The 24,969-nt window shown below is 39.1% G+C and overlaps 1 protein-coding gene across 6 annotated transcripts in view; it reads right to left on the bottom strand.

Moving 5' to 3' along the window:
- Positions 1 to 24,969, bottom strand: part of ARID1B (AT-rich interaction domain 1B) — a 326,090-nt gene that overhangs the window by 123,479 nt on the left and 177,642 nt on the right. For 4 of the 6 annotated variants that reach the window (XM_041423655.1, XM_041423657.1, XM_041423654.1 and 1 more), the window contains exon 6: positions 20,273 to 20,314. The exons of the other annotated variants lie outside the window; for them this stretch is intronic. In XM_041423655.1, coding sequence (XP_041279589.1) covers positions 20,273 to 20,314 — 42 coding nt within the window. The remainder of the gene's footprint in view (positions 1 to 20,272; positions 20,315 to 24,969) is intronic. 6 annotated transcript variants of the gene reach the window in all.

Raw genomic sequence — 24,969 nt, 5'->3', positions numbered from 1 at the left:
GCCAATCAACAAGAAAAAAAAAAATGGCTTTAAATAATGGCTTTCAACTGGTAGAAAGACTTGAAAAAATTTTAATTTCCCTCCTGCAATTGCTGATTTCACTCCTGTTCTGTACAAAACCCAGCAAAGTGAATGAAGGCCAGTCAGTTAGGTCATAACAGGTCACACTGAAAAAACCACTAAGTTAAATGCTATTACAGGAACCTTTATAAAGCTCTACAGACATTGCTTTTCTTTCTGCACTGCATTTACTGCTCACAAGAAGTGTTCAGAGCTACTGAGGTTTCTTCATTGCTGCAATCTAAAGGCATAGCGCTTGTCCCTGAACAAGGCCCACGAACACTGCCCTCCCACATCGCCCTGTGCTAAGAAATGCATCTGCTCTGCTTTTCTTCTTCCTTTTTATCTTTTTTCCCGAACAGCAGCATCCAGCTTTATGAAATTAACGACTTCTCTGTGAAGACCAAATCCAATTTTGCAGAGGTACACAAGTCTCCTTAATTTCTCAATGGATATATCTGGTAAAGCCAAAAGCTGAAGGATTTGGCAGCCTGTAATACAAAGCCTGCCCAGGAACTGGTGCCGTATTTTGAAGAGCAAACGGCCTTCTTAACAATTTGTTTCACCTCCAGAGGCAAAGTTTTCTACTGCCCTATTTCAAAGGACCTTGCTGGGGCAGGTTAGAATTGTAGAATGGTTTGGGACCTCAGAGTTCCAGCCCCCATGCCATAGACAGGGACACTTTCCACTGGACCAGGCTACTCAAAGCTCCATCCAACCTGGCTTTGAACATTCCAGAGATGCGGCATTCACAGCTTCTCTGGGCAACCTGTTCCAGTGCCTCAACACCATCACAGCAAAAACTTTCTTCCTAACATCAAATCTAAATTTAGTCTTTTCAGTTTGAAGCAATTCCCCCTTGTCCTCTAACTAGAGTTCCTGACAAACTGTTAGGGTTGAACCTTGAAGGTTATGGCTCTTCTATCTGTCTACCTCACTGCTTTGCTGCTTTTACAGAAAAATCATGATAAGAGAATGTACACTTGCACCCAGATACTGAAACTCAAACCAAGTCCTATGGTTTAAACTACAAGTGTCTGGACTACTGCAAAACACCTACATGAGTTATGGGGTTTGTAACTTCTGGTAAGTAGCTGGGAGTAGTTAACACCTTCTGCAATATCATCTGTCAAACCTCCTGATAGACACCTAATCTAAAGAATACAGGGATTATTCTTAAAGTCACACAACTCAAATTCCACAATTATGCTATACTGGGATAGCTCTCAGCTGTTAGAAGGAAGCAAACAAAAAGCACACTCATCACACAGTAACATCAAAACCTTGGCCTAGTGTTGGATACTGCCTGCTTGATGGTACACCCAGACACATACTGGAGTTCGTATTTTTGAAAAAAGCACAATTCATCTAATAACAACATCCAAAATCATGTGCTAATAAGTAATTTCTCAGGAAATATGAAAGACTTTTAAACAGCTTTTAAGAAAAGGCTCCAGAATTTCAGATGGAAGGAGAACATGCTATAAAAACTCCTCCACCAACACCTGGAACAAAATAACAGCTCAAAAAACCTCTTTTAAATCTACATTACTTGGAACTGAAATTCAGGAACATTATTTCCTTTCATTAATAATAAAGATTCTGTAAACAACAAATGGATCAAGTTCTACCAAGATTTCCTATAGATGCAGTATTTTAATGCCTCCAAATTGCATGCAAATTTCTACCCAGCAAGGGAGTTTCTGTGTTGATGTTTACAAAGTGCAAATGTGACATGCTGCAGCTGCCTTGCACATTATGAGACACAATTTTCATAGTCCTGGACAATGCCTGTCTGCCAAACTCTAACGATAGAGAAACATAAACTATACAACAAGGTAGCCAGCGACACAGCAGAAGAGGAGGGGGCAGGGGAAGCATGGGTTTAACGCCAACCTCAGCTCTACAGTGATGATGGAGAATTCGTAAATTAGTCTTTGCTTCTCTGAACATCAGTCTGCTCACAGTGGACACTATCATGGTGTCTGAATGCAAAAGAACAGTCAGCAGAAAAAGCATGCAAGATAAATCCAAGAACTGATGGGAAGATTCATTCTCTGGAGTAAGTGGTTAGCAGGGAACCATAAGCTACCACTCTTTAAACTGGCACCTAAGGACTTTGAAACCACATAGATTTGCAAAGTTTAGTCACACAGGAACTCTCTCCTGGATGCAAACTCTTTATCTTCTCATTAAAGACAGTCCTAGAGAAACAGGCAGAAATACAGTCCCTTCCTTCACAATAGCACTGGTTTATGTTTCAAAAATTAGGCAGCAGTATCCCTTTATCACTGAACTTTCATCAACAGTTGCAGTACTATAATTTATTAGAAAGTCAGGTTCAGGTTTGTTTTGTAGATCTTGAAGGATGTTAAAATACTGACATTTTTATTAAAATACTTTTATTCCAATAGATCTCACATCCCTAACACTTATTTATCTTTTTCAAGAATGCTCTAATACTGTAATAATTATGACCTATGTTCAATTGACTTGATGACTAATGAGCCCTCTGCAACCCAAGTAAAAATTCCATAAGCTTTGATAAATTGCACAGATGTAATGTCGTAGCAACACTCAGTCACTACTTTTCCAGAGTGAAACAGGAGTATGAAGATAAAGCTGAGAGGATAATTGCCTTCCCTAGGATGTTGTTTTCCCATTTCCCTCTTATTTCCTGGGGGAGTGGGACCATAGTGAGGAAAATATGCATTATATTCCAGACACAAAATCCTTAAATCTGAGAGGAAAGTTAGGAACCTCTTTTAATGTAAAAGACTTCCTACACTACCTGGATACTACCACTAACAGGAATGATGCCTTATTTTTTTCCACGGATCTTTCAGCATAACCACACCTATGCCATGGGGATACAAGTGTCTCCAAAGGAACAGCATTTTCCATTCAAGAGAAAATACAGTTGAGGTCTTATTACAGAGTATAATACTCTGCATTTTAGTTACTGCTTGGAGGATTGTAAGAAAAACATACATGGTCTCAAAAATGGGATTAGAGCTCCCTTATCGCAAAAATTAAGTCTAAATATATGGGAAGCAATCAGTCCCATGCATAGCTGTTCTCATTCCCTTGCTGTATGTGTATGAATGAAAGCAGGCACATGTGCTTATTACATTTCTTAGTATATGTACAATATCAAGGAAATTATATAATCTTTGGTTATCTAGGACTTTCAAATCCACATTATTAAATAACTTACATCATCCTAAAGACAGGTTAGTAAAACGTCATGGTTTTCTTCTATAAATAATGTTAAAGAAATGAGACAAATTAATAAAGTAACTGCATTCAGAAAATGGTTGCAAAAAGTGCTTTCTCTAAGTTAATTATTAAAACTGCTTATGACTCTCTCTCTGAAAAATATTCCAAAACCTGGCTAATGTCCAAGTAGTATTTTGGAATTAGACATCTGCTCATCACGTCATCTATCTTATAATTTCCTCACAGACTGGTTCCAGGTACTAAAAAGCCTTTTTAAATCTGGAATTACAAGTTCCAACTACAGAATAAAAATGCTAACATACATGCACTTTAAAACAACTTCTGTTTTAAAATATTGCTTCCTTTCTGATTTGCAAGATCATATGTATGTAAGAATAGAAACCATTTGCAGTACCTTTACAAATAATTCCTTCATATCAATTTATCACAGAAACATAAATATGGATTATTATAAAGCATTTTGAAATCTAGAAATACTATACTGCAATTTTGAATAATTCAATGCATAACTAACTTTCAAAATTCACTTTTAAAAACCCTCTTTCCATTGTTACACAATGACTTGAAATAGGGAACGTTTCCCCTTTGCTCAGCTATGGCAGACACCACCTCTGGGACGGAGGAGCCGAGCACCAGACGTTTGTGCAGCCCTTTTGAAACTGAAGACTGGCACCCGCAACACTCCTCCTAAATTTATTATGCTCTTTCTTACAGCTCAGCAGTGACACATAAGCAACAAGCAGAGCTGAGAGCAATCTACAGTGACAATCTCAGGCTTATTTTATTTTCACCAAAGTGTTTACTATTACTGTTATCCATGCTGCTAGTATGCACAAAATAGACCCAAGGCATAGAAAACCTTTGGTTTTATTACTTCTAATTGAGCATGTACACTCTATAGATACACAGTCAGAACTTCGTATGTACGTAAGCCTTTTGCAAGATGTTCTCAACAAGCACGCGAAAATTCAGAGAGTATGCACAAAGAAATCTCAAAATTGACAGAAACTGAACCTAGCTTTTCCATTTACACCTCCTAGCACAAACTTTACTGCGCAGTAGGGAGCCATAACTTTGAAATAATAACAGATAACATTGCATTTGAGCCTTATTTCCTGTTATTTGGGGCCTCTTGCTTATTTTTTTTTTTTAATACTAAAATGACAAGGAGGCAAAACCAATTACAGAAACAAGGCAACCTGCTCTTAAACTGATTAGCCTAGATGTCAAAATGGTCATATTCACTTTTACTGAACATCTTTCCAGCAAAGCAAATCCATTCTCTTCTAGACCGAGTGTCATATACAAGTGTACATATGCAAATATGTACACTTCAATCTACCGACTGGTGTTTGATCAATTTACATAGTCGAGTGGCTCACTCAGACTCTCTGTGCTTTGAGGTTACATGTCCCAGAATGTACTGAGCTTGCTGGCATTTTGAAAATTAAATTTAGAAAAACGTATTACTTCACAGTTCTTTCCCCTAAGTTACTAAAATATTTAAGTGTAAGATATTCTACATCTAGATAAGGGGATAAATCAAAGATCAAGACAATGAACTTCCAATCAACACCAGCCCTTTTCTGCACTTTTCATCTCTTTATCAAAACAGAGAGATGAGCCTTGAGGGAAGCAAGCCCTGGAGTGAGACATTCCAGGCTTGCTGAAGTATGCAAGGAGACACAGTCGCATGTACTTGAGTGTAGCGAAAACCATCTTTCAGTTTTAAATTAGAACGTGCTGAACTCAAGTAACTTTGCAGAGCAAAATTGGAAGTGCAAGACTAAAATAAGAAGATACAATTCCAACCGGAGAAAGAGCTAGAAATCTATCCAGCCTGGACAAGTGGTTTTTTTTCCCCACACATCTTAAAGATGTGCCAGTAGCAAAGTGAGAAGGCAAACTCTTCTCGTCTGTTGAAGCACAGCAATCATCTGGGTCTCACTGGAAGTTCATTTCAGATTTTGTACACCATGGCACTCTTTTGGGTAGACTTTAGGCTCCATACAGCTCTGAAATTTGGAAAGCACTCTAATTGAGGGCTCTTGAGATATTTATGGTTAAGCAGGAGCATCCTGCCCAGGGTGGCACTGGTGTCCCCAGAGCTGTGGCAGCCACCCACATAGCACAGGGTGTGATGGGCCAGGCCAGCTCCCCCAGGAGCGAGGTTCCTGCTGCAGTTCAGCACAGCACCGTTTGCAGGGTGGGGATGTAAAGGTAAGGCACCGATGTCCTGGCCAGCACCATGAAGTGGCACACATTCTCAGTAGGGCTGTTTTTTAAGCGTGTGCACATTTGGGATTTGAAATGTATATTTCATCAGATTTAGTAGAAGGATGCCAGAACACAATAAAAGGGGATATGTATGGAATGCAATCTCTAAATTACACTGTCATAGTTTAGGAGTGTAATTACTTTAACTCACTGTAAAATATTATAAACTAACTCCAAATCTTAGTGAGCAATGCTCTTCGGCAAAATGTATATTCACAGTAAAAACCAACAAGAAGAAACTGTGGCAATAAATGCAGCACGAAAAAAAGAACCAGGTGCTGCCATATAAAGTGTTGGTTTTAATTATTTCACAAGATAATCCCATATTTTAGAAATTACTCAAAAAATACTTTATTACATATGCTTGAAATATTTCTATTCTAGACTGAAGATTTCATTCTGTCTAGTCTGAAGGAAATAAGTGGCAGGGAGCAAAAAAAAACCAACAAAACTTCTTTAGCTTCACTTACTGGGGGATTTAGTGATCAGGGATTAAAAATATGTAACCAGTCTTTATCCAACTGCCTACAATTTAAGGCAAAACAAACAGGATTTAACTCTCAAATGTGGAAAGGACATAGTTCTCTTTTTACCTTTTGACACTGGTTTCCTTAGTTTTAACTAAGACCTCGTATTTCAAATGTGACACCGATACGATCACAGCACATTACCCAAGCACAGCTTCTCTCCAGTAATCACAAAACACTATGAGCACAGCCCAGACAAGTGAGGGCACACATTCCTTCCTAGGAGGATGCATTCTAGTGTATCTTCAAGTCCTAACTCAATCCCTCTGAAATCAGAGAAGCATCTGCCCCACACTGTTCTCCTTCTGGGCCATGGAGTACCAACTTGATTCTCTGCACAGTCCTATCCGAGATTATTTTTAGTCCAACTCTCACTTGCTGTGAGAAAAAGGTGTCTGAAACAAATCTTGAGAGCCCACTAGTTTAAATAATGCTGGCTCCCTGGTAAAGCCAATGCAAGAGTGGTAGACTAAGTTATTTGCAAACCAAATAGTTCTGCACATCCCTACCAGCAGCTGGGCCTGTGCCACAATGCGTGTGTGTACATACATGCCTGATGATAATGTGATCCACACGATTCTCTGTTAATTTATTTTGACTTTAAACTTGTGACTTCCATTTTGGCACAAAAATGAAACTCATAAAACGAGGGCCCAGAAGGAGCTGGAGTACCTGGGGTTGGTACTGGTTTCCTGCAGGGAGGAGTGCTGCAGTCACACCGAGCTTCTCCCAGCTGTGGAAGGCCCCACCAGCAGGACCTGGCTGACAGCAGGGAAGGAGAGCAATTGGAGGGGAGACCCTGTGAAACTATTTACAGACATTACAGGAAGATTTAGTGCCCAGGTATGATATGAACCAACTTATGAAAAAATTACAAGATCAGAAAATATTTCTTTTGAAGACATGCAAAAATCCTGCCAAAAAAAGAGGAAAAAGCCTATGTAACTAAACATAGATACATCAGGAATAAAATTTTGCATGTATATTTAAATACACAGTTTTGTCTATATATATTTTATATTTCCATGTGCTTGTATAAAAACACAGTTTTGAGTATTTTAATAGAAGCAAGCGCAAATTGATTTAAATTAATCTCTGAACATAGTGGAGAGCCAGCAGAGTAATTAACTATGTTATTTATTAATTACTATAACCATACCAACTGTCCTTTCTCTTCATCTCTCCAATAAAAACAACTCACTGCTAATCCACTACAGCTGCAGAAACATCTATGAAATGTTGGTTAAGGCAATAAAATAGCTCCAGTTTTAGGTATGGAGGATCCATTACTGCCCTTGAATCATTTATGTCAGATTATAATCTTCAGTGAAGAATTTGATGTTATTTCAACAATCCAATACCTCACTGGCACATGCTAGCACACAAAACCATTTTTTAAAAATTACACAGCAATATAATCTGAATAGGAAGTCAATCACTGAACAAGCTAAATCTGATGAAGGAGAAGGAGAAAGACTGGAAATGTGGGGTAGGGGTGGGAGGGTAGAATGCAGTGAGCAGTATCAGAAAAATGAACATATAAATGGGAAAGGAGGAAGGATCACAGAAGTGCACCTTAGTCGGAAAGATTTCTCTCAATATCTGCTGGCACTTTCTTTTTATCTACCACTAGTTCCCTCTATTGCAGTCAATAACCTGAATGGGCATAAAATAGATTTTTCTCATGGTCTGGATCAACACAGGATATAAACCACAACTGAAACACATTTCCACGTACTAAACTCAGCAATAATTATTGTAATCCAATTGCCTATATATAGAATACTTTGACAATTGAGGTGGTAGGCACGGGGAATACAGAGCAAGAAGGAAGGTAGGAACACGTTGGTTCAGATTGCTGCTTTCCAAATCTACTTTTGTTTTGCTGGTGTATTGTTAAATCCTTTTTGTGCTTCATAGGAAGCTACACATTTTGAAGACAGTTAGTCATAACAACTACTTTATTTTGGTTTTGGTTTAAAATGCCTGTGATTTGCACACCCTGACACCTGCTGATTTCATGCCCTGCCTTTTCCCATCAAAGCCTCTTCTCGGCTCTCCACACGAGGAAATCTCATTTATCAAAATTCTGTTAGCATAAGGGGAAGGGCTATGCTGAGTTGAGCCGTAGTCTTCATTAAACATGCAGAACATAAACTGCTGACACTAAGCACAGTCAACTTGCAGCATGGCAGAGGAGGGGAGAAGAAAAAAGAAAAAAAAAGAGTAATGAGACAGAAGGAATGATGTGATGGTGAAACAGAAACAAAAGTCACAGTTTTGCAAAGCATTTAAGTCATACTGGAGTCAGTGAGATTTAATCACAGACCTGAAGCTAAGCATGTGCTTAACTTTGCCAAACAGAAATAGATCACTGAATTATGAATGGAAGAATCTATTTCTGTTCCCAGGAACATGGACACTTTGCTCTCCAGACCAGTCCCTCAGGGAACGAAAAAGGTGAGGGGGAAAAATTGATAACTAAATTGGAGAAAACAATCTCTTCTTCAACTAAAAATACTGGTCTGGATAAAGGAACTGTATGTTGTATTTAACATAACAGGATTAAAAAGGTTGGTATCCATCATTTAGGTTCCAGGAGACAGAAAAGAGCAAATGCCATTATGGTCATTAATTTCAACACGGAACCAAAGGCCAGGGCTCTGAATAAAAGAAAAATTTGTAAATTTGGAAGAAGCAAGCATGAGAACAGGAATGCATTAAAAAATCAGAATTAGGGCTGCAGGCGAACAAAGTGGCTTTTTGAATTTTCACTTCACTAACTGTTCTTCATATTTTTCCTCCCTTTAATTCTCAAAGATAGCTGTGTAATGCTGCCTACAATAGAAACTTGAATTTAATAGGCACGAAGCAGAAGGTGTGTAGCATTTTCTTCTGATCACAAGGAACAAGCACTTAGCTGTAAGAGATCCACAATGAGTCACTGCAGGGAGGAATCAAATGCATCACAGGTACATGCAAGCCTTTTTTATTATTATTCTACCAACTGAAAATGCATTATAACATACAGCCCTAGGAAAAAAATAATCAATTTCAAACCACCTAGTCCTATAAAAATATATAATTTACCAATCATACATGCCTGCATTTGCACAGTTCAAGGAGAGCTAAGGTGGATGCAAGGCAGGAGGATGGGACAGGAGATAGGTGGAGAGGGATGTCAACATTTCTTCTGTAAGCTTTTGTTGGTATTTATAAATAAGATAATGATTTTAAGTTGAAATTGTCGCAATACTAAAGCTAATTACTTACCATCTAGTTTTAAACAGCAGCTAAAAGTTCTTTAGTATTTCAGATATTATCTGAAAAAATAATATCATATTAACATTTTCTGAAACTTTCACACCTATTAAAATACTTCTTCAAAGTTAATCTGGAAGCAAAGTACCATAAAATTAATAGCTGGATTTTGCCACCCTTTTCCATTCTGAATATCATCATATTCCAGAGAGAAAGAATTTAGCTCTGATCAACTAACTCTTAGCATAGTATTAATTTTTCTTCCCTCTTCCAGAGTTCTGTGGATATGAAGCTTCAACAGGAGAGCAGAAAGCAGACACACTTGTGGAAATGAGGCATGCACCTTGACAATTCCTCAAAAATGATTTCTGTAATTTAAAAATAAATATTGTATACATTTAACAGAAATCAATAGCTGCTTTTATGTTAAAAAAATGTTGTTTTTCTTGAGGTCACCTATGAAATAGAACAGGACAGTCCAATTGTTCTATCTTCTCTTTCAACTTGTAAACAATGTGGTATTATCACCAGCTTTTTTAGCTTTTATTCTGGTCAACAAGGCGCTGCAGCCTGCCATATAAAGCTGCACACCACATGGCACCATTCAACAGTATATCTAGGTCAGCTTGCATTTTTAATGTGCTCCATTAGCTTTCCCTTGCTCACTGTATCAAGTTTGAACTTCTCCTTCTCACTTTTCAAGCCTCTCTATAACTAAGCCAGACAACACACCAGATCCTAAGAGCACCACTTTAACATTTGCACCACCAAAGACTGCAGTTCTAATCCTATTTCCTTAATTCCATTCTGTTTCCAAACCCAGCATTCCCCAATTTCTCCTTCAGGATCCTTTTCCACAATACTGCTGGTTAAAAAATAGGTTACCTAAACAGAAAATCCCAATGCTTTACCCAACATAATTCCTTCCCTCAGTAGTACTTGGGGAATCTTAACAATTTTGACCTTGGCAGCATTCTGCACACACCATGGCTAAACAAACCTACAAGTTAATAAGCATATAAACAGCCTACATACCTACATTACTGTAAAGCTTTTGCAGAATCATATGTGCTGTAATGATATTTAGTTACTACAATGCAACAAAAACCAGTTCCACATGATTCACTTCATTACTTTCCTTCATAAATAGCAGTTAACTCACTTCTGAAAATACATTTATTAATTTTTAAATTAGCATGCATTCTAACTGCTCTTCCCACAGATGATTTTAAGGTGTATATCCCTCCATCAGAGCACAGCCCTTGCTCAAGGACTGAAGTTGTAAAACCACCCTAGATACAGATTACATGTACAAGGTAATCAGTCCATCAGTTGTGACACAAGGAATAGCACAGTGAGGAACTTTTGCAGGAGGCTCAGGGAGATTCAAACAGATCTTGATAAGTGGGGGTGGAACTGGATGATGGAATGAAAACAGACAGTCGCATTAAATGGAACGGTACAAATAATGCTTATTTTGCTTCAGATTAAAATGTTAAGACAAGGTTTAGTAAAAATACTGCAATTCGTCTGTTGTCTATTTCATGTAGTAGCAAGGATTTAGTAGTGAAATCATAAAACACACAGAATGATTGTTACAACAGAAATCTGTCACAATAGTTCACATGTGTATAGCATAAAACAATGTAAAGCATTGCAACAGTATGAAAATGATGCCAAAATGATCTGTAATCTTGATCCTCCTATATAAAAAATATGGAAACACTGTATAATTAACTGTTCACCAAGAAAATCAAAGGAATGACCTAGAAAAACAAGATTTCCCAGCGTCATCCTAATCTAATAAATTTATCTGTCAATATCCCAATTCACTAGAAAACCCCGTCTCACAAGAAGAAATTCTTAAAAAGCAAACTGTCATAACTGAATCTTCAAAGTTAAAAAATTATGTCTTCTGTAAAAGAAATATATGTTCAGTAAAAAGCCCCAGATTCTGTATTATTGTCATTGCTTTTTCCTCTTGGCATCTGCAACATGTCAACAGCACTTTTCCCAGCAAAGCACAGCTCTGAACGATGATACACACCTGTCCTTGTCTCAGGGAAAAAAAACCAGGGGAAATGAAAACCTAAATCACATCTGTCTACCCAACAACTTTCTCATGCTCCTCTCTGCAATACCTATTCCTCAAACCTAGCATTAGTTTTAACAAGCCAATTCTGAAATCAGGGGAAGCAGCCACATAGCAGAAATCTGAATCTTTTTCTATTTCATGCTGCTAAAAAAGTACGCTATTAAAAAAAAAAAAAGGCAAACACATTAACAGTAGCTTTATTAAGAAATAAATACTTGTGGGGCTTTTGTTGTTTTAAGTCCCAATCTGAATGGGAGCATGCTTTCTGTAGCAAGGTGGCGTTGGTTGCTGGAGGGCACAGTTCTGGTCCCACCAGTTGTACAAGCAGGTAGAATTTACAGAAGAAAAAGAAATCTGGTCTAACTTGCTCACCTCATCAAGGAGGAACAGCAAACTATTTGCAAATATTCTGAACTGCTCTCTTCCCATCCCTAAACAAAGAGACCACCTGCCTCAACATCTATTTTAAATGTGCAGGTATTTACAAGCAAACTTTGTGTTCTGATTGTTAGATGATTTGGTAAATCTGATACTCCCTCCAAGTTCAAACCAGCAGCGTAAATCAAAGGGGCCACACGGAACTGTAAAGGACCCGCCTGATCCGGCAAGCATCACCCCCGTTTACATGTCAACAGGAGGCAGCTGAGCGAGGGAGGATGCTGAGCAGCACACCCAGCCAGACAGCTCAGGCACACCAGACTTGGGCTGCCTGAGTGCACCCACCAGTTAAAATTTAATGAGTAACAGAAGGAAGACTGAGAAAATAAATTCTTTTTCTCTGGTAGAAACTTAAGTCGCTGTTATGTAGTGACTGGTGTTAAATGGTGGGTTCAAACCTTTGAGGAGATGCATATTCCCACCATGAAAGCAGTACCAAATTTTGCATTCTTCTGGCATTTCTATGAAGTTTGGAAAGGGAAAAATAATACTACAGACTGCCTCTTCATAAAAGCAGCAAAGGGAAATATGGATTGCTGCTGCAGCTGATGCTGCTGGTGCTACCAGAAAAGCTGGATGATTCAATGTTGCAGCAGTTCATTTTAATATAGTGGCAATCTAAATCGGCATAGGACCACCCAAAGAGGGATACTTATCAATCAGAAAAGCAAACTTTGCAGAAAAGCCAAAGGTTGTCAAGCCTTTACTGTGAGGGTCTTGAAGCACTGGAACAAGTTGCCCAGACTGTGGATACCGCATTCCTGGAGGTGTTCAAGGCCAGCTTGGATGGAGCTCAGAGCAGCCTCATGTTATTGAAAGGTCTTCCTGTCCATGACAAGTTCCTTCCAACCCAAACCATTCCATGATTCTTACTTACAGACATCACTTGAGCAAATAGCTAACAGTTGCTTAGAATTGCATACACATCTTCTGAAACCTCCACACTGGTACTCTCAGAAAGGCAATGGGAGCTTTAAATTCATATCAAAATCCAAAATGTGCCCACATCCACACCTTGATAACCTAAACCGTACACTGCTGGAGAGGAAGGCTGTTCATCACATTTATGTATATCCAAAATAAAGATGATGTAGGAAGAAAGACAGCAGTTTACATTTTCTTAGCACTAATCCCAGCTGGTTACAGGGCATGGGGCCAACCACAGGCCAATGATGTTCAAGGGTGCTGAGAAGGCACGTTTACCATCTGTGCTCACTCCAGCTTGCCACGGAGTGCTTGGGAGCTTTGTAAAATAAATGTTACCACATACCCATGTAAACTGCCTAAGCCTAACCCTGAGGCCATCAGTATTTATTCTGCAAGCACCATGAGATGCTTCATGCTGAAAAGGAACATTAAACATGTATTTATGGCTAGCCTGGATCACTGGCAGAAAAAAGGAAATATCCAAGAAAGCCTGACATGCTGTACACACACAGGGACATTGCCACAGGAGACAGGTCCTCCCAAAAGCCTCACCTTATCTTGTCTTTCCAGAGACTACAGGAGTGTGGGCACATGGCACAAGGAGGAGAGAAGCAACTCTAATTACATAATTTATCCAGCTGATCTTGACTTTCTGACAAGTGGGGCTTCTCAGCTAACATAGCTTTCTTTTCTCCTATTCTGTGTATCATTTTGTCTTTTCTTCTTTATGCAGGATTGTTATGGAATTGCCCAGACCCACCTCCACAGCACAAGGAGGCATCACAATGTCCAGGAAGCCTGCGCTTTTTTGCATTCTCCCAGAGAGGAGGATGGAAATCCTCCTTTAAAATCCTCTCCATATGGGAAGCGGAAGAGGAGTGGGGCACCACAAGTGGGTGTTGTTTGTAATTACCCTCCATACTCAAGGTAGTAAGATACACTCCTCTACTGCCTGCAGTACAAAGCTGGACCACAATTAGGACTGTATGATGCATGGAAAGGAACTTATGGCCATAAATCTCTTGGTGTGCCTCTTAATTGGTATAAAACTAATTGGAAAAAAAACCCCCACAAACCGCAGAGGTATTTATTGAGCCTAAACTTACCAGACATTAAAAACTATTGTTTATGGAGATGAAATTTGTAAAACATGATCACAATTTCTTGGTTTTATGTTTTCTTGGACTGTCACAAATAGCATAGCAGTGATATGCACAGGTTATTCAGAAAGAAACCTGTTCAAGTCGTTGCTACTTAGTCATCAGTACTTCAAAACACTTTGATACATCTGTAAGATGTATCATCCTAAGAATATAAAAAAAACCACCTTGTTCCCTGGTATAATGCCATTCTCTGCTCTTGGAAAACACCCAGCACAGAGGGCACTCAGAAGATTTCAGCAACTCCAAAACACAACTTTAACAATGAGTCCAAGAAAAGAGGTCGGAAAATTCTTTTAGTCATCTGAACACCTCAGGTGAAACAAGCCCACAAAGAAATAAAAAACACAGCTGGGGAAACATGCAATCCTAACTCTCCTATGAGTAGCAAACCCGAATTTACTGGAGGTTAGTACAAGTATCTCTTTTTTCTAAGCTAAAACAAACCCAAAAACTTATTTACAACTCCCGGGTTCCTATCTAAGTCAACAGTGCAAAGACAGATGTAAATGAGGACTCATTTCTCTGTATTTTCCCATATGCTAAGCACACACAGACAATCCAAGTGTCAACACATCAAGACAGAGATAATTCTGACCCTTGAAAACATTCTCTTCTGAAAAGGATTAATTGGCTTTAAAACAATTTAATTTGGCTTTGAAGATGCAACTGTTATTAGCAACCACCAGATGGCAGGAGCAAAGGCTGCTTACAGTCTTCAACAAAAGAAAGCTGTCTTAAATAAGGCAAGCATTAGAAGAGAACAATTTTTTATGTCAACTTTTTCTTCTCCTTCAATTGGTTATTTTCTTTTCCATTCCAAGAAGTATTATTTTATTGCAATCAAGCTAATACATTAAAAAAAAAAAAGAAGAAGAAAAACATCTCTTGAGAACATGTTTCAATTTTATCTCATGCCATCTCCATCTCATAGCTCAAGGGTTCTGTTACAGATATTGCAAGAACAACAGTTTCTTTCTAGGTTTGCACAGTCATAACTCACAGTCAGCCACCAAATGTATTCCCTTTGATGTCCTGTGCTTCAAACCAGGAAGCTGACACATAGCTACACTGTGTAGCTCAATTTACCCTCAGGATCTGAACTTCTGCTATCTGGGATATGAAAATAAGTAGACTACAGAAGATGCACCACGATGTGCTGATTGCTGCAATAATGCAGCATCTACAAGGTAGAGGAAAGCAAAACCCCTCCCCTAAAAGCACGAACTTCCCCACTCCGTCCAACACTCCCCTACCAAAGCAACCCAAAAAACACCTCAATAAACTCGAGTGAAAGTAGTATGTTTGGGAGGAAAATTATTTTAGTCCCGAGCACATTTGATTCTTAAAACATGCATCTTGTATCAGAGAAAGAACACTTTAAAAATGCAATCCAGCAGCACATACTTTAAAAGACTTAGGAATAGACTCTCTAAACAACTTCCAGAGTTACTAAATTATGGAGACAAGGTCATCACTTTATTGTGTCATAAAACAAAAAATACGGCTAGTTTCATGAACAATGCTGGAAGCTCCACCACACAGACACATCCACATCAGAAGTACTGCCCTTGCTGTATTTCTTTGATAGAGCTGTCTCTCCATTATGCTGATTTCTCGATCAAAGAGAAAGCTTTACTCCTGTATTTGTCTTCCGCAAAGGAAACATAAAATCACTCCTACAGTGAACACATCCATCGGGAATGAGATCCTTTTTCCTAAACCCCAGCAGCACACAGTCCCAGGAAAGAACAGGTGAAGCTCGTTCCTACTTCAAACCACCATGAGATGCAGTTGTGTGGTTAATTCTGCCTCTGTACATTAGCAAACATGCCACTTGCAAAATATGAAAGGCTTTCTTCCCTGCCCCATTTTTAAATGACACCTGCAAATCACTAATCCAGTTGCCATTTATTTCCATATGTCAAATTACAATCTTAACTTGTGCAAAGCAACATAATAGTAATGATTAAGCCAATTACATCACAACACAGCTTAAAACGACACACAATGGAAGGATTAAAGCTCACTACCAAATAAGAGAGTCCTGTTCTTGGTGGAGCTCCCCCACTGTGGGAACAGAAGTGTCTCTTTTCCTGTTGCACAAACTTGCGAGCCTTCTGACATGTAGCTGCTGGACTGCCATTAACAAACTTATTTATATTAATGCAGCACTAAGCTGGGATCACTGCACCTCGGCATTAGCTGCGGAGGGCGGGATCTGTGGCCACGCTGCCAACGCGGCTGGTGGCACTGCACAGGTCCACAGACAGGTTGGGACACGTGCACCAGGTGATCTCACCAGGCTTAACTGAATGAAGCCTCCCTTAACCTACGTTATTTGGGTCAGGCGGATGCTGACAGTAAAAGCTTTAGGGAAAGGGAGGGAGAGTAAACCGAGTGCAAATATTTAAGTCAGGCATCCTGTTCTCTAGATAGGGCCATACACCATTTGCAGCCTGTATGAAGCGTGTGCTACTGCATTTGACACCATAATTCCAACTGATGCCAATATGCAGCTCCTACAACAATAAAATGTGAGTTAAATCTTTACATAATAACCAACCTTTCACACTAAGATTTTCAATTCTACCTCAGGGATAAAAAGGTTCTAATGGAAATTGAGCATCTGAATCTCTTAGGAGGATTTAAAAAACTCCCATACTCCTATTTTTATTTGTTCATTGCCTTGGTCTTTAAATGAGCATAATTCAAAATGGTTAAACATTTTACCTTTTACTTCTGCCCTGGGCACCTTACTTTTTTTTTCCTCTTTCTTTTTCACATCTTTGTATTCGTCCTGTTTTCTCTACCATCTGCAAACACTGGTCCCATCTGCTAAAATATAACTTCCTACTCAGCTAAAATAAACACAAAATAAATTGGTACTGCTAGTATTTTACACATCATCATTAGGCTTTAGTAAGATTAATGGGACTCAAACAGTTTCCAACTTGGAAATAAATTCCTGCGTGTTTACTGTAGACTTGGGCAGATATCACTCCATCTACTTGATCTACAGAGTAATAGTGAACTCTTACTCTATGTTACTTTCTTGGCAACTATGGTTTTGAAGGAACTTATCATATATCTAAGTTCATCCTCATGAGAATTTGAACAAACCAGACATAACTGTTAAGCCTGTCCCACATCACCTATCAGCTGTTCATGATTTGCTACGTGGTCATTCCCCCTACATCTCTCCATGTGTAACCACACATATATCACAGCCCTTCTAAATATTGAAACAAGAGAACCAGTCAAAAGGGTAAGGTTTTTTTTTCTTTAAAAAAACCCATACATTCAAGCACACACACAAATAAATGTGTAAATTAAACTGAACACCACTGAAAGAGATGCTACAGCACATCAACAGCTTCCTCCTTCTGTAAAGTTAGTTGCACAGAAAGCTCAATGGATTTACTTCCTTCTACTCAACCAAAAGAAAGCTTTGGACAGCAATGCAGTCAAATGTGCACATATTTATACTTATCAAACAACGACTTTTTTTTTTTTTAAACGGATTGAAAATGTGCTTAATTTTTGTGGTCTTTTAAACAGTACTGGTCTCACACATACACAAAATGAAAACAAGACCTTCATATTAAATGTAATTTTTACTCTAATAAATGCCTTCTGTCCTACAGTTGTTTGGGGAAGACTGTTTACTTATTAATAAGTTGAAGAGGAGGAAACATTTTTAAGGACTGCTATTAACGGTTTGCAATTTGCACCTGTTCCATGCTTAAGGAGTAAAGAGAGGATTTGGTACTTCAAGGCGCCTTTTCCCTGGGTATTTTGAGAGTTTGACACAATTTCTTTTGTTTTCATTTTATTTTCTAAAATAAGAATTATTTTGTCTAAATCAATATGCATAACTTGTATCAAAAGCATCCGGTAGCTGATTTCTACAAACACTTAGGAGGATGATGATCATCATCCAAGACTCAGCCATTGAAGGGGCCAGATCTACATCAGCCAGATCTTCACTTTGCCAATGATAACTACAGCAAAGCCGAACAATGTTCTGATGTCTCATTCAGAACCTTTTCCTGGGAAACAGTCCCATTTGCTGCCAGTATGCATATTTACCATGAGACCGAGATGATGGAGATTTTAAGAATAACAAATGACATTGTACATTCGTTTAGCAGTCTACAAATATCCTTTTTTAAAAGGCACTATTCTTGTATGTATCTACAGGCAACACAGCCCGTCAACAGCCTAAACTAAGTGGCATCTAAGGATAGGTGGACTGGATGCAGTCAAAAGAAGAGTCATCCCCTGCAGCAAACTGTGCTTCTGCTCCTGCAGAGGGGGGCCCTACAATGTTTCAAGCTGAGACACATTCTACAGCCAAACCCAAAAAAGATAGCTCCCCTCAACAGTTTACAACAGCCCTGGAGGAAAATTCAGGCTAAAAGCAGGTACCAAGGAAATCACTGCATGGTGCTAATTTTTAACCTTACTTCCTTCTCAACTGTTAGGTGGCCAACTGTGTTATCAAATCAACTTACTTCCTAATTTATAAAATTAACTATTTTTCATTTTTAAAATTTTGCTTATACACATTCTCTGTTGGCACACAAACTCATCTGTTAATGTAACAGAGACAGTGACATTTATTTGTCATTGAGACAGACAGTAAGGAAAGCATCTCAAGGGAGAGAAGGGAAGAAAGTGCTTTTGCAGCATCTCTAAATAGACAGCAAAAATAAATTCTGGGATTAACAAGTTTTGGATAATACGTTTAGCTTTCTTTTTGATTGATAAAAAGTACATGACATTCCTAGACAGAGATAGTTCACTATGTAACATAAAGCTACTATTATAAGAGAGTTTAAAAGATCCTGATGGTTCTGAAGAAAAATCTTAGGAAAAAGGATGCTGGGGACTCTGGACATTGATGGTCAGAGCTGGCAACAAACTGATTCAGTTCTGTAAAACAGAAGCTTAGCAACAGAAAACTCTTAAAAGTTTTTGTAATAAAAAGGAGTTTCAAAGGATGTCCATCAGGATGACAAGACATAAAAACACCTTGTAAATCTAGCCATGAAAAAAAACTCAGAAGCCTCCTCCACAGTGCTTTTTTTTAGCTCTGAGAGTGACTGGTGAAAATAATCATCAGTAATATTTCTTTTTACCCACCTAGTCTGAAGGATTATGGAGATGAGCTCAAAAGAGCTGGCCCTCCAGGTTTATTAAATATTCAATGAATATTCTGTATGCTTGCTGGGTATTAAATAAAAATCATAAAATACTGCAGACTACCATACATTATATACTTCAAATAATACCAGAGTAGCTCTGTTTGTTTTCTAATAATTTATTGAAATCACTTTATCACATATCAACATAAAAATGTACAATATAGACATAATGTAAATTCTGGCATCATGAATATTTACGTACTTTTAAAGGTTTTTTTCCCCTGCTGGTTAATTTTGCTTATTGTATTCCAAATAAACCTGGAAAACTTATTTAATATTTTCTTGCTTTTCCTTTTTACCTTAATAGAAACAGCACTGCAATTTTTCCACCTGCAACAGCATCACAGCACATGGGCCTTCAGCAGCAGGAAACTTTTCACTGTCATGATTTAGCCTACTGTTCCTACAATCTCCATTTTCCCTTCCCCATCCACTCTTCCTGGCTAAATGGTTATAGCCTACACACAGTCTGCTGTGATTAAAATCATCTGCTATTAGTGCTCAGTTAAAACAGTGGTAATCACCACAATGCTCACTGGCCAAAGAAACTTGAGCACTAGGTAGGACACAGCCCATCCATGTAGCTGGGCAGCTCTGAAGTCGTCTCTCCAACACACACTATTGCCCGCCAGACGCCGATCTACAATTGAACACAGGGTGATGCAGCTGTTCAAGGCACTACTTTCTACACGAGATGCTTTGTGAAAAAGGGCCTGAACAAAGTGGCTTACTCAGTAGGCTGCCAAGCAGACAACAATACAATTTCTGAGTTGCAAATCTATGGAACAAGAACAAATTCAGCATTTGGGCAAGTCCAATCTTAAAAACTACTGCCAAGCTGGGTCCACATGGGTTTCTGCAAGTAAAACTTGCTCACAGGTTTTATACCAAGAAAAGGATTAAGACAGCTTGTGTGCCATTCTCAGATTATCACACACAAAGGTAAGTTTCTGAATTGATGGATGCAAGTCACAGTACCCTCAATTCTCATTTTGAAAATTGCCATTTTCTGTGGCATCACATCCAACAATTCATATTGTTGGGACCTATATAACAAAACTGCACCAAACTACACACCTTGTGTCCAAATGTAGCATCCTCGGAGGCCAAGACTTCAACCTGAAATTATAAGGAGAAAGATAATTTCAAATTTAGCCACTACCAAGAACCTCTCTCTCCTGAGCACAGCACCACAGTCCAGGCAAAGAAGTGATCTGTAAATGAAGGTGTCAGTCTGGATCAACCTTAGGAAACCGCACATGACAGGATGTGCAAAACTAACAGCTGACAGTAGGAGTCCAAGTGAAGAAACTCGGAGAGCATCTCTCATGACACAAACAAGGCTTCTCCACCTGAATGACATAGAGAGTACCTGCCAGTGTCCCAGAATTTACTGTATGTACTACAGCTGGAACATTTTTCTCCACACAGAATTTTGACTACACCAAAAAGCTGCCTGAGCACAACCAGAATGATCTGCCATGGTAAGTCCCTAAAAAAAAAAAAAAAAAAAAAAAAAAAAAAAAAAAAAAAGCTGTAAAGCCTTGACCTCTTCCCCTCCTGTTATCTTCTAAGCAGGCTGGGTACTTCTGCACCAGCACCAAGTGGAACAGCAACATGGGAAAACTCTGCAGCCAAGGTCTTGGTTGCAGGCTCCTGTCCTGTCTTGCACTAGAAAACTGTTTGAAAACTAGAATTCGGAGAACACGAGCTCCCTAGGCAAAGGCTGAGACTAACTGTCTGAGAGATACAGTGAATGTTTGAAAGTGTGTTTGACAGTCTGAGAAAAACAAGCTGCCAGATCACCAAGTGGTGCTCCAGATCAAAGCCCTTGCTTTGGCCATAAACTGGTTGCCACACTGGTGGCAAAGCCCTTGCAGGTTGCCACACACTGCACAGCTCTGGAGTTGATACACACTACACTGCAACAACAGCAACAGATGTAAGAAAGCAGGCACACTGATTTTTCATTAGACTCCTTAAAAATACTTCACACTTCAGCACCTTTCACCTGAGAATCTCAGTCTTTTATGAATTCTAATTAATTAAGCTTCCCAACACACCAGTGAAGTCAGAAATGTCATCATCCCAATACAGGGAGAGAAGAGTGAGGCAGAAGGAGATTGAATAATTTTTTAGTAGTTATGTGCCAAGCCAGGGACACACTCATGGAAAGAATCCCAGATCTCTCCTCTCAGGCTCACAGTTTAACAAGTAGGAAATTCTCTGTTTCTCTGATTTACATCGTATTTAGAATGCCTACTGCTGCATTATAATTTATACAACTAGTAGAACTAATGTATCTAATCTCCAGTTTAACTTAAGAAGAGTGAAGGATTTAAAGCAAATCAAAAGGGAAAAAATGAACGTGAAGTTTCACCCTGAAGCATGTTATAATGCCAGAGTTATAAACCCCTGAACAAGAGGGTTTATAATGGAAAGGCTGATAAACTAACAATGATGGCAGCACTTAAATATATTTATGTCACGATCTAGCAACATACAGTATTTCTTCATCGCTAAATTAAAAAAGGGAAGAGAAAAAAAAAAAGTGGGAGGGAAATAAAGCATTCATAGGAACTAGGAATAAATGAAGAAAATGAACCTGGAGTTACCCAGTTGTGACCTGTCCAGCTAATTAGGAATGACAGTAAGAGGCTACAAAATAGCATCTCATTCAATAGGACGTAGGGAAAAAAATCCAAGTAAATAAAATCAATCTAAAATGATATGATACATATTAGCTCCTTATATTAAGCTTCTAATCCTTTAGGCACTTTATAAATATTAAACAATCAGTCCTGGTGAGACTGATAAATATCCATAATATATTTTACAGATGAAGAAACAGACAGAGGGTTAAGTGACTTGCCCAGGGCCAAAAAGAATAATCAGCCATTGGATTGGAAATAACTATATGACTGCTTGTCACAATACAATGCCCTACTCAGATGCTCAGGTGGCTTCTGAAAAAAGTCATTCCACTATCAGAAGCATCTTGGTTAGGGTTAATATGGTACACATCTGAAGTGTGAATGGTCATTTTCACTAGGCTTACTGTCTTGATACAGCATCCGGCTACCACCACTAGACAGCCCCAAAATCTTTTTCAAACTTACTTAGTTTTCTCCATCCAGTATTATGTAGTAATATACCCCAGATGCTATCTCCAGTCCTATTAACTGTAGAATCATAAAAGTTGGAAAAGAGCTCCAAGATCACCAAGTCCAAGGTTTCATGGAACACAACCATGTCAACCAGACCACAGCACCAAGTGCCATGTCCATTTGTTTCTCAAAGACTTCCAGGAATAATTATTCCACCAGCTCCCTGAGCAGCCCATTCCAATACCTGACCACCCTTTCAGTGAAGAAATTCTTCATGATGTCCAACTTGAACTTCCTCTGGCAGAGCTTGAGGTTACATCCTTCTGTCCAATCACTTGTTTCCTGGGAGAAGAGGCTGACCCCCACCTGGCTACAACCTCAGCTGTTCTACCTTTTGGGTAGCTGCAGAGAATGGATGCTTATTACTGTGCTACATTTCTATTGTAGAGATTCATTAGGGAAAAAATGGAGCCTTCTTTGTGCCAAGGGTCCTTCTCTGACTTCCTCCTTGAATCCATCAGAGATGCTGATGTCTTGCCAGCCCCAGTACATTCTGTCTCCCTTTCCCTGCTGTCCCTTCTTCCTCCCTCTCCTTCCCAAGGGTCCCAGCTGGGCGGACAGCCCTTGTCCAGGGCTGCTTGTCCCCTGCCCTGCAGAAACACAGCATGGACGGGATGGTATGGAAACCCTGCACCAGTCCAGCACAGATCAGGTGGAGTTTTAGTTTGTGCTCTGCACTGCACTTCATCTGCAGAGAGGCCACCTCACATGCCAGGACCCCCTCTACGAGCACAGGCATATTGTCAGCACCTGGGCTCTGCTGAGGAAGCTCCTGCTCAGGGCCAAGAGAATGATCACAAATGCCACAGCTTCAAAACACAGCAATTAACACAGCACAATGACCAACACGTGCAAAACTCAATCGCAGTTTCACCAAGAAACTGAGAGGAAGAACAAACTGTGACATCAAAGAGTAAAACAGACGTTTAAGCTAGTTTAACATACACTTAGTCTCTTTCACAGATAGAAGTATTTTCTTTTATGCTTAGAAACATAAGGCTCACAGAGACAGTAAAATGGCTTGGAGTGAGGATAGATAACAATTCTAATTAACAATGTTATTGAACAGGTCTGATAAAGCTGCTTCTACTTTTCCAAGAATGATCACCTCACTTCTGTGATAAATAATTGTCCTCACCTTGCAGATGATACAATGAAACATTCTCTGTATTCTTTGTTACTACTGTGTTTAACAGTGCCTTAGGCCTTTCATCTGGATTTTCATCTCCTGGTATAAAGGACAGCTAAGCTAAGTAAGAGACAAGTAACTGCTGACACCTTAAGATACACAACATAAAGGACTAAAACAAGATGTGGGACTACATGAGGTTTTCCTCATGCTGAGCTTCCAAAAAAACCCACAAAAACAAAACAAAACCAAAATGAAACAAACAAAAAAACACCAAAACAACCAAAACAAAACAAAAAACCCCAAAAAACCAAAATGCATTACAACCTAGGCTGAGTGGACTCCCCTCTAGCGGGAACGTTTATGTACTTCAATCAGCAGCCACATCACCCCAGCAAAAGAGAACATTACCTTAAGAATCAGGCAAGCACCATCTTTCTCTTAATTGCCTTCAGAACATACGCCTTCCATTCCAATACATAAAAAAATAAACAAGACATTCATTATTGCTTTAAGATAATCTGATGTTAATTAAGAACTTCCCATTATATACCTATTTGTGGTAGCTAAACATTTTTTATTTTAGTTGACTGTTGCGAGTGTGTACACATGTAAATATCTTGGGTAGCTGGAGTGTTTTTCTTTTACAGTGAAAAATACACTGCATCACTAAAAAATGCAGACTTGATTCTTAAATGAAGTACTGTTGATTTCATGTACATATTTATATCTGTATCAGATACAGCAGCTTTCCCCTAGGCACTGAATTTTTGCTCCAGTCCACACTTCCCGCTCCTTCAAAATACAGCGCTACAATTGAATGCTGTTTGCCTCGTATTTAATTTCTGTGTAAAAGCAATTCTTGGTAACTGTTCTTTGGTAGGTTTATCCCCAGATTATTTAAAGAATGAAACAGCCTTTTTGCTTCTAATTGCATAGGATCCTGCAATTCTGCGCTAGAAGGTTATTGCAAGTGGTAAGGGGTAAATGAAGGGGTCGTATTGTAGGGAGTGTGTGTATTAACTATACACTCTGGATCAATTACACGAGACACAGTTAGTGGTTTAAGCAGGAGCATCCCACAGCTGAAGCATGCCTGTCCTGCCTGGGCAGCTGACTCTTCCTGCAGCCCGCTCCCCGCTGCTGCCCTCAGTCCAAGCACAGCCTTCTGGGGCTGCCCAAAACGGGGTCCAGAAACCTCCCCAGTGCCTGACAAGGTGAACTTCCCACCTCCCTGCACAACTTACACAGACTCTGAAAAAGGACAGCTATGGCCCAGACCACTACTGCTTATGTAATATTCTATGATTAAATGGTTGAATAGAACAGCATTTAGTATTTTTTTATATGATGAAAGAATTCATAAATGTCATGTCAGCCAGAAGGACCTAATGAGTAACGTGTGGAGTACCCTGAAACAAGATGGGGGGTAGCCTTGAGTCTCTTTTTGTCAGAAGTAATGAAACTTTGTCAGTAGT

The sequence above is a fragment of the Onychostruthus taczanowskii genome, unplaced genomic scaffold, assembly GCF_017590055.1.
Source record: "Onychostruthus taczanowskii isolate IOZ18803 unplaced genomic scaffold, ASM1759005v1 scaffold8, whole genome shotgun sequence".
Classification (NCBI taxonomy): Eukaryota; Metazoa; Chordata; class Aves; order Passeriformes; family Passeridae; genus Onychostruthus; species Onychostruthus taczanowskii.
The sequence above is the reverse complement of the archived record's forward strand: the minus strand, read 5'-3'. Positions and strand labels throughout refer to the sequence as shown.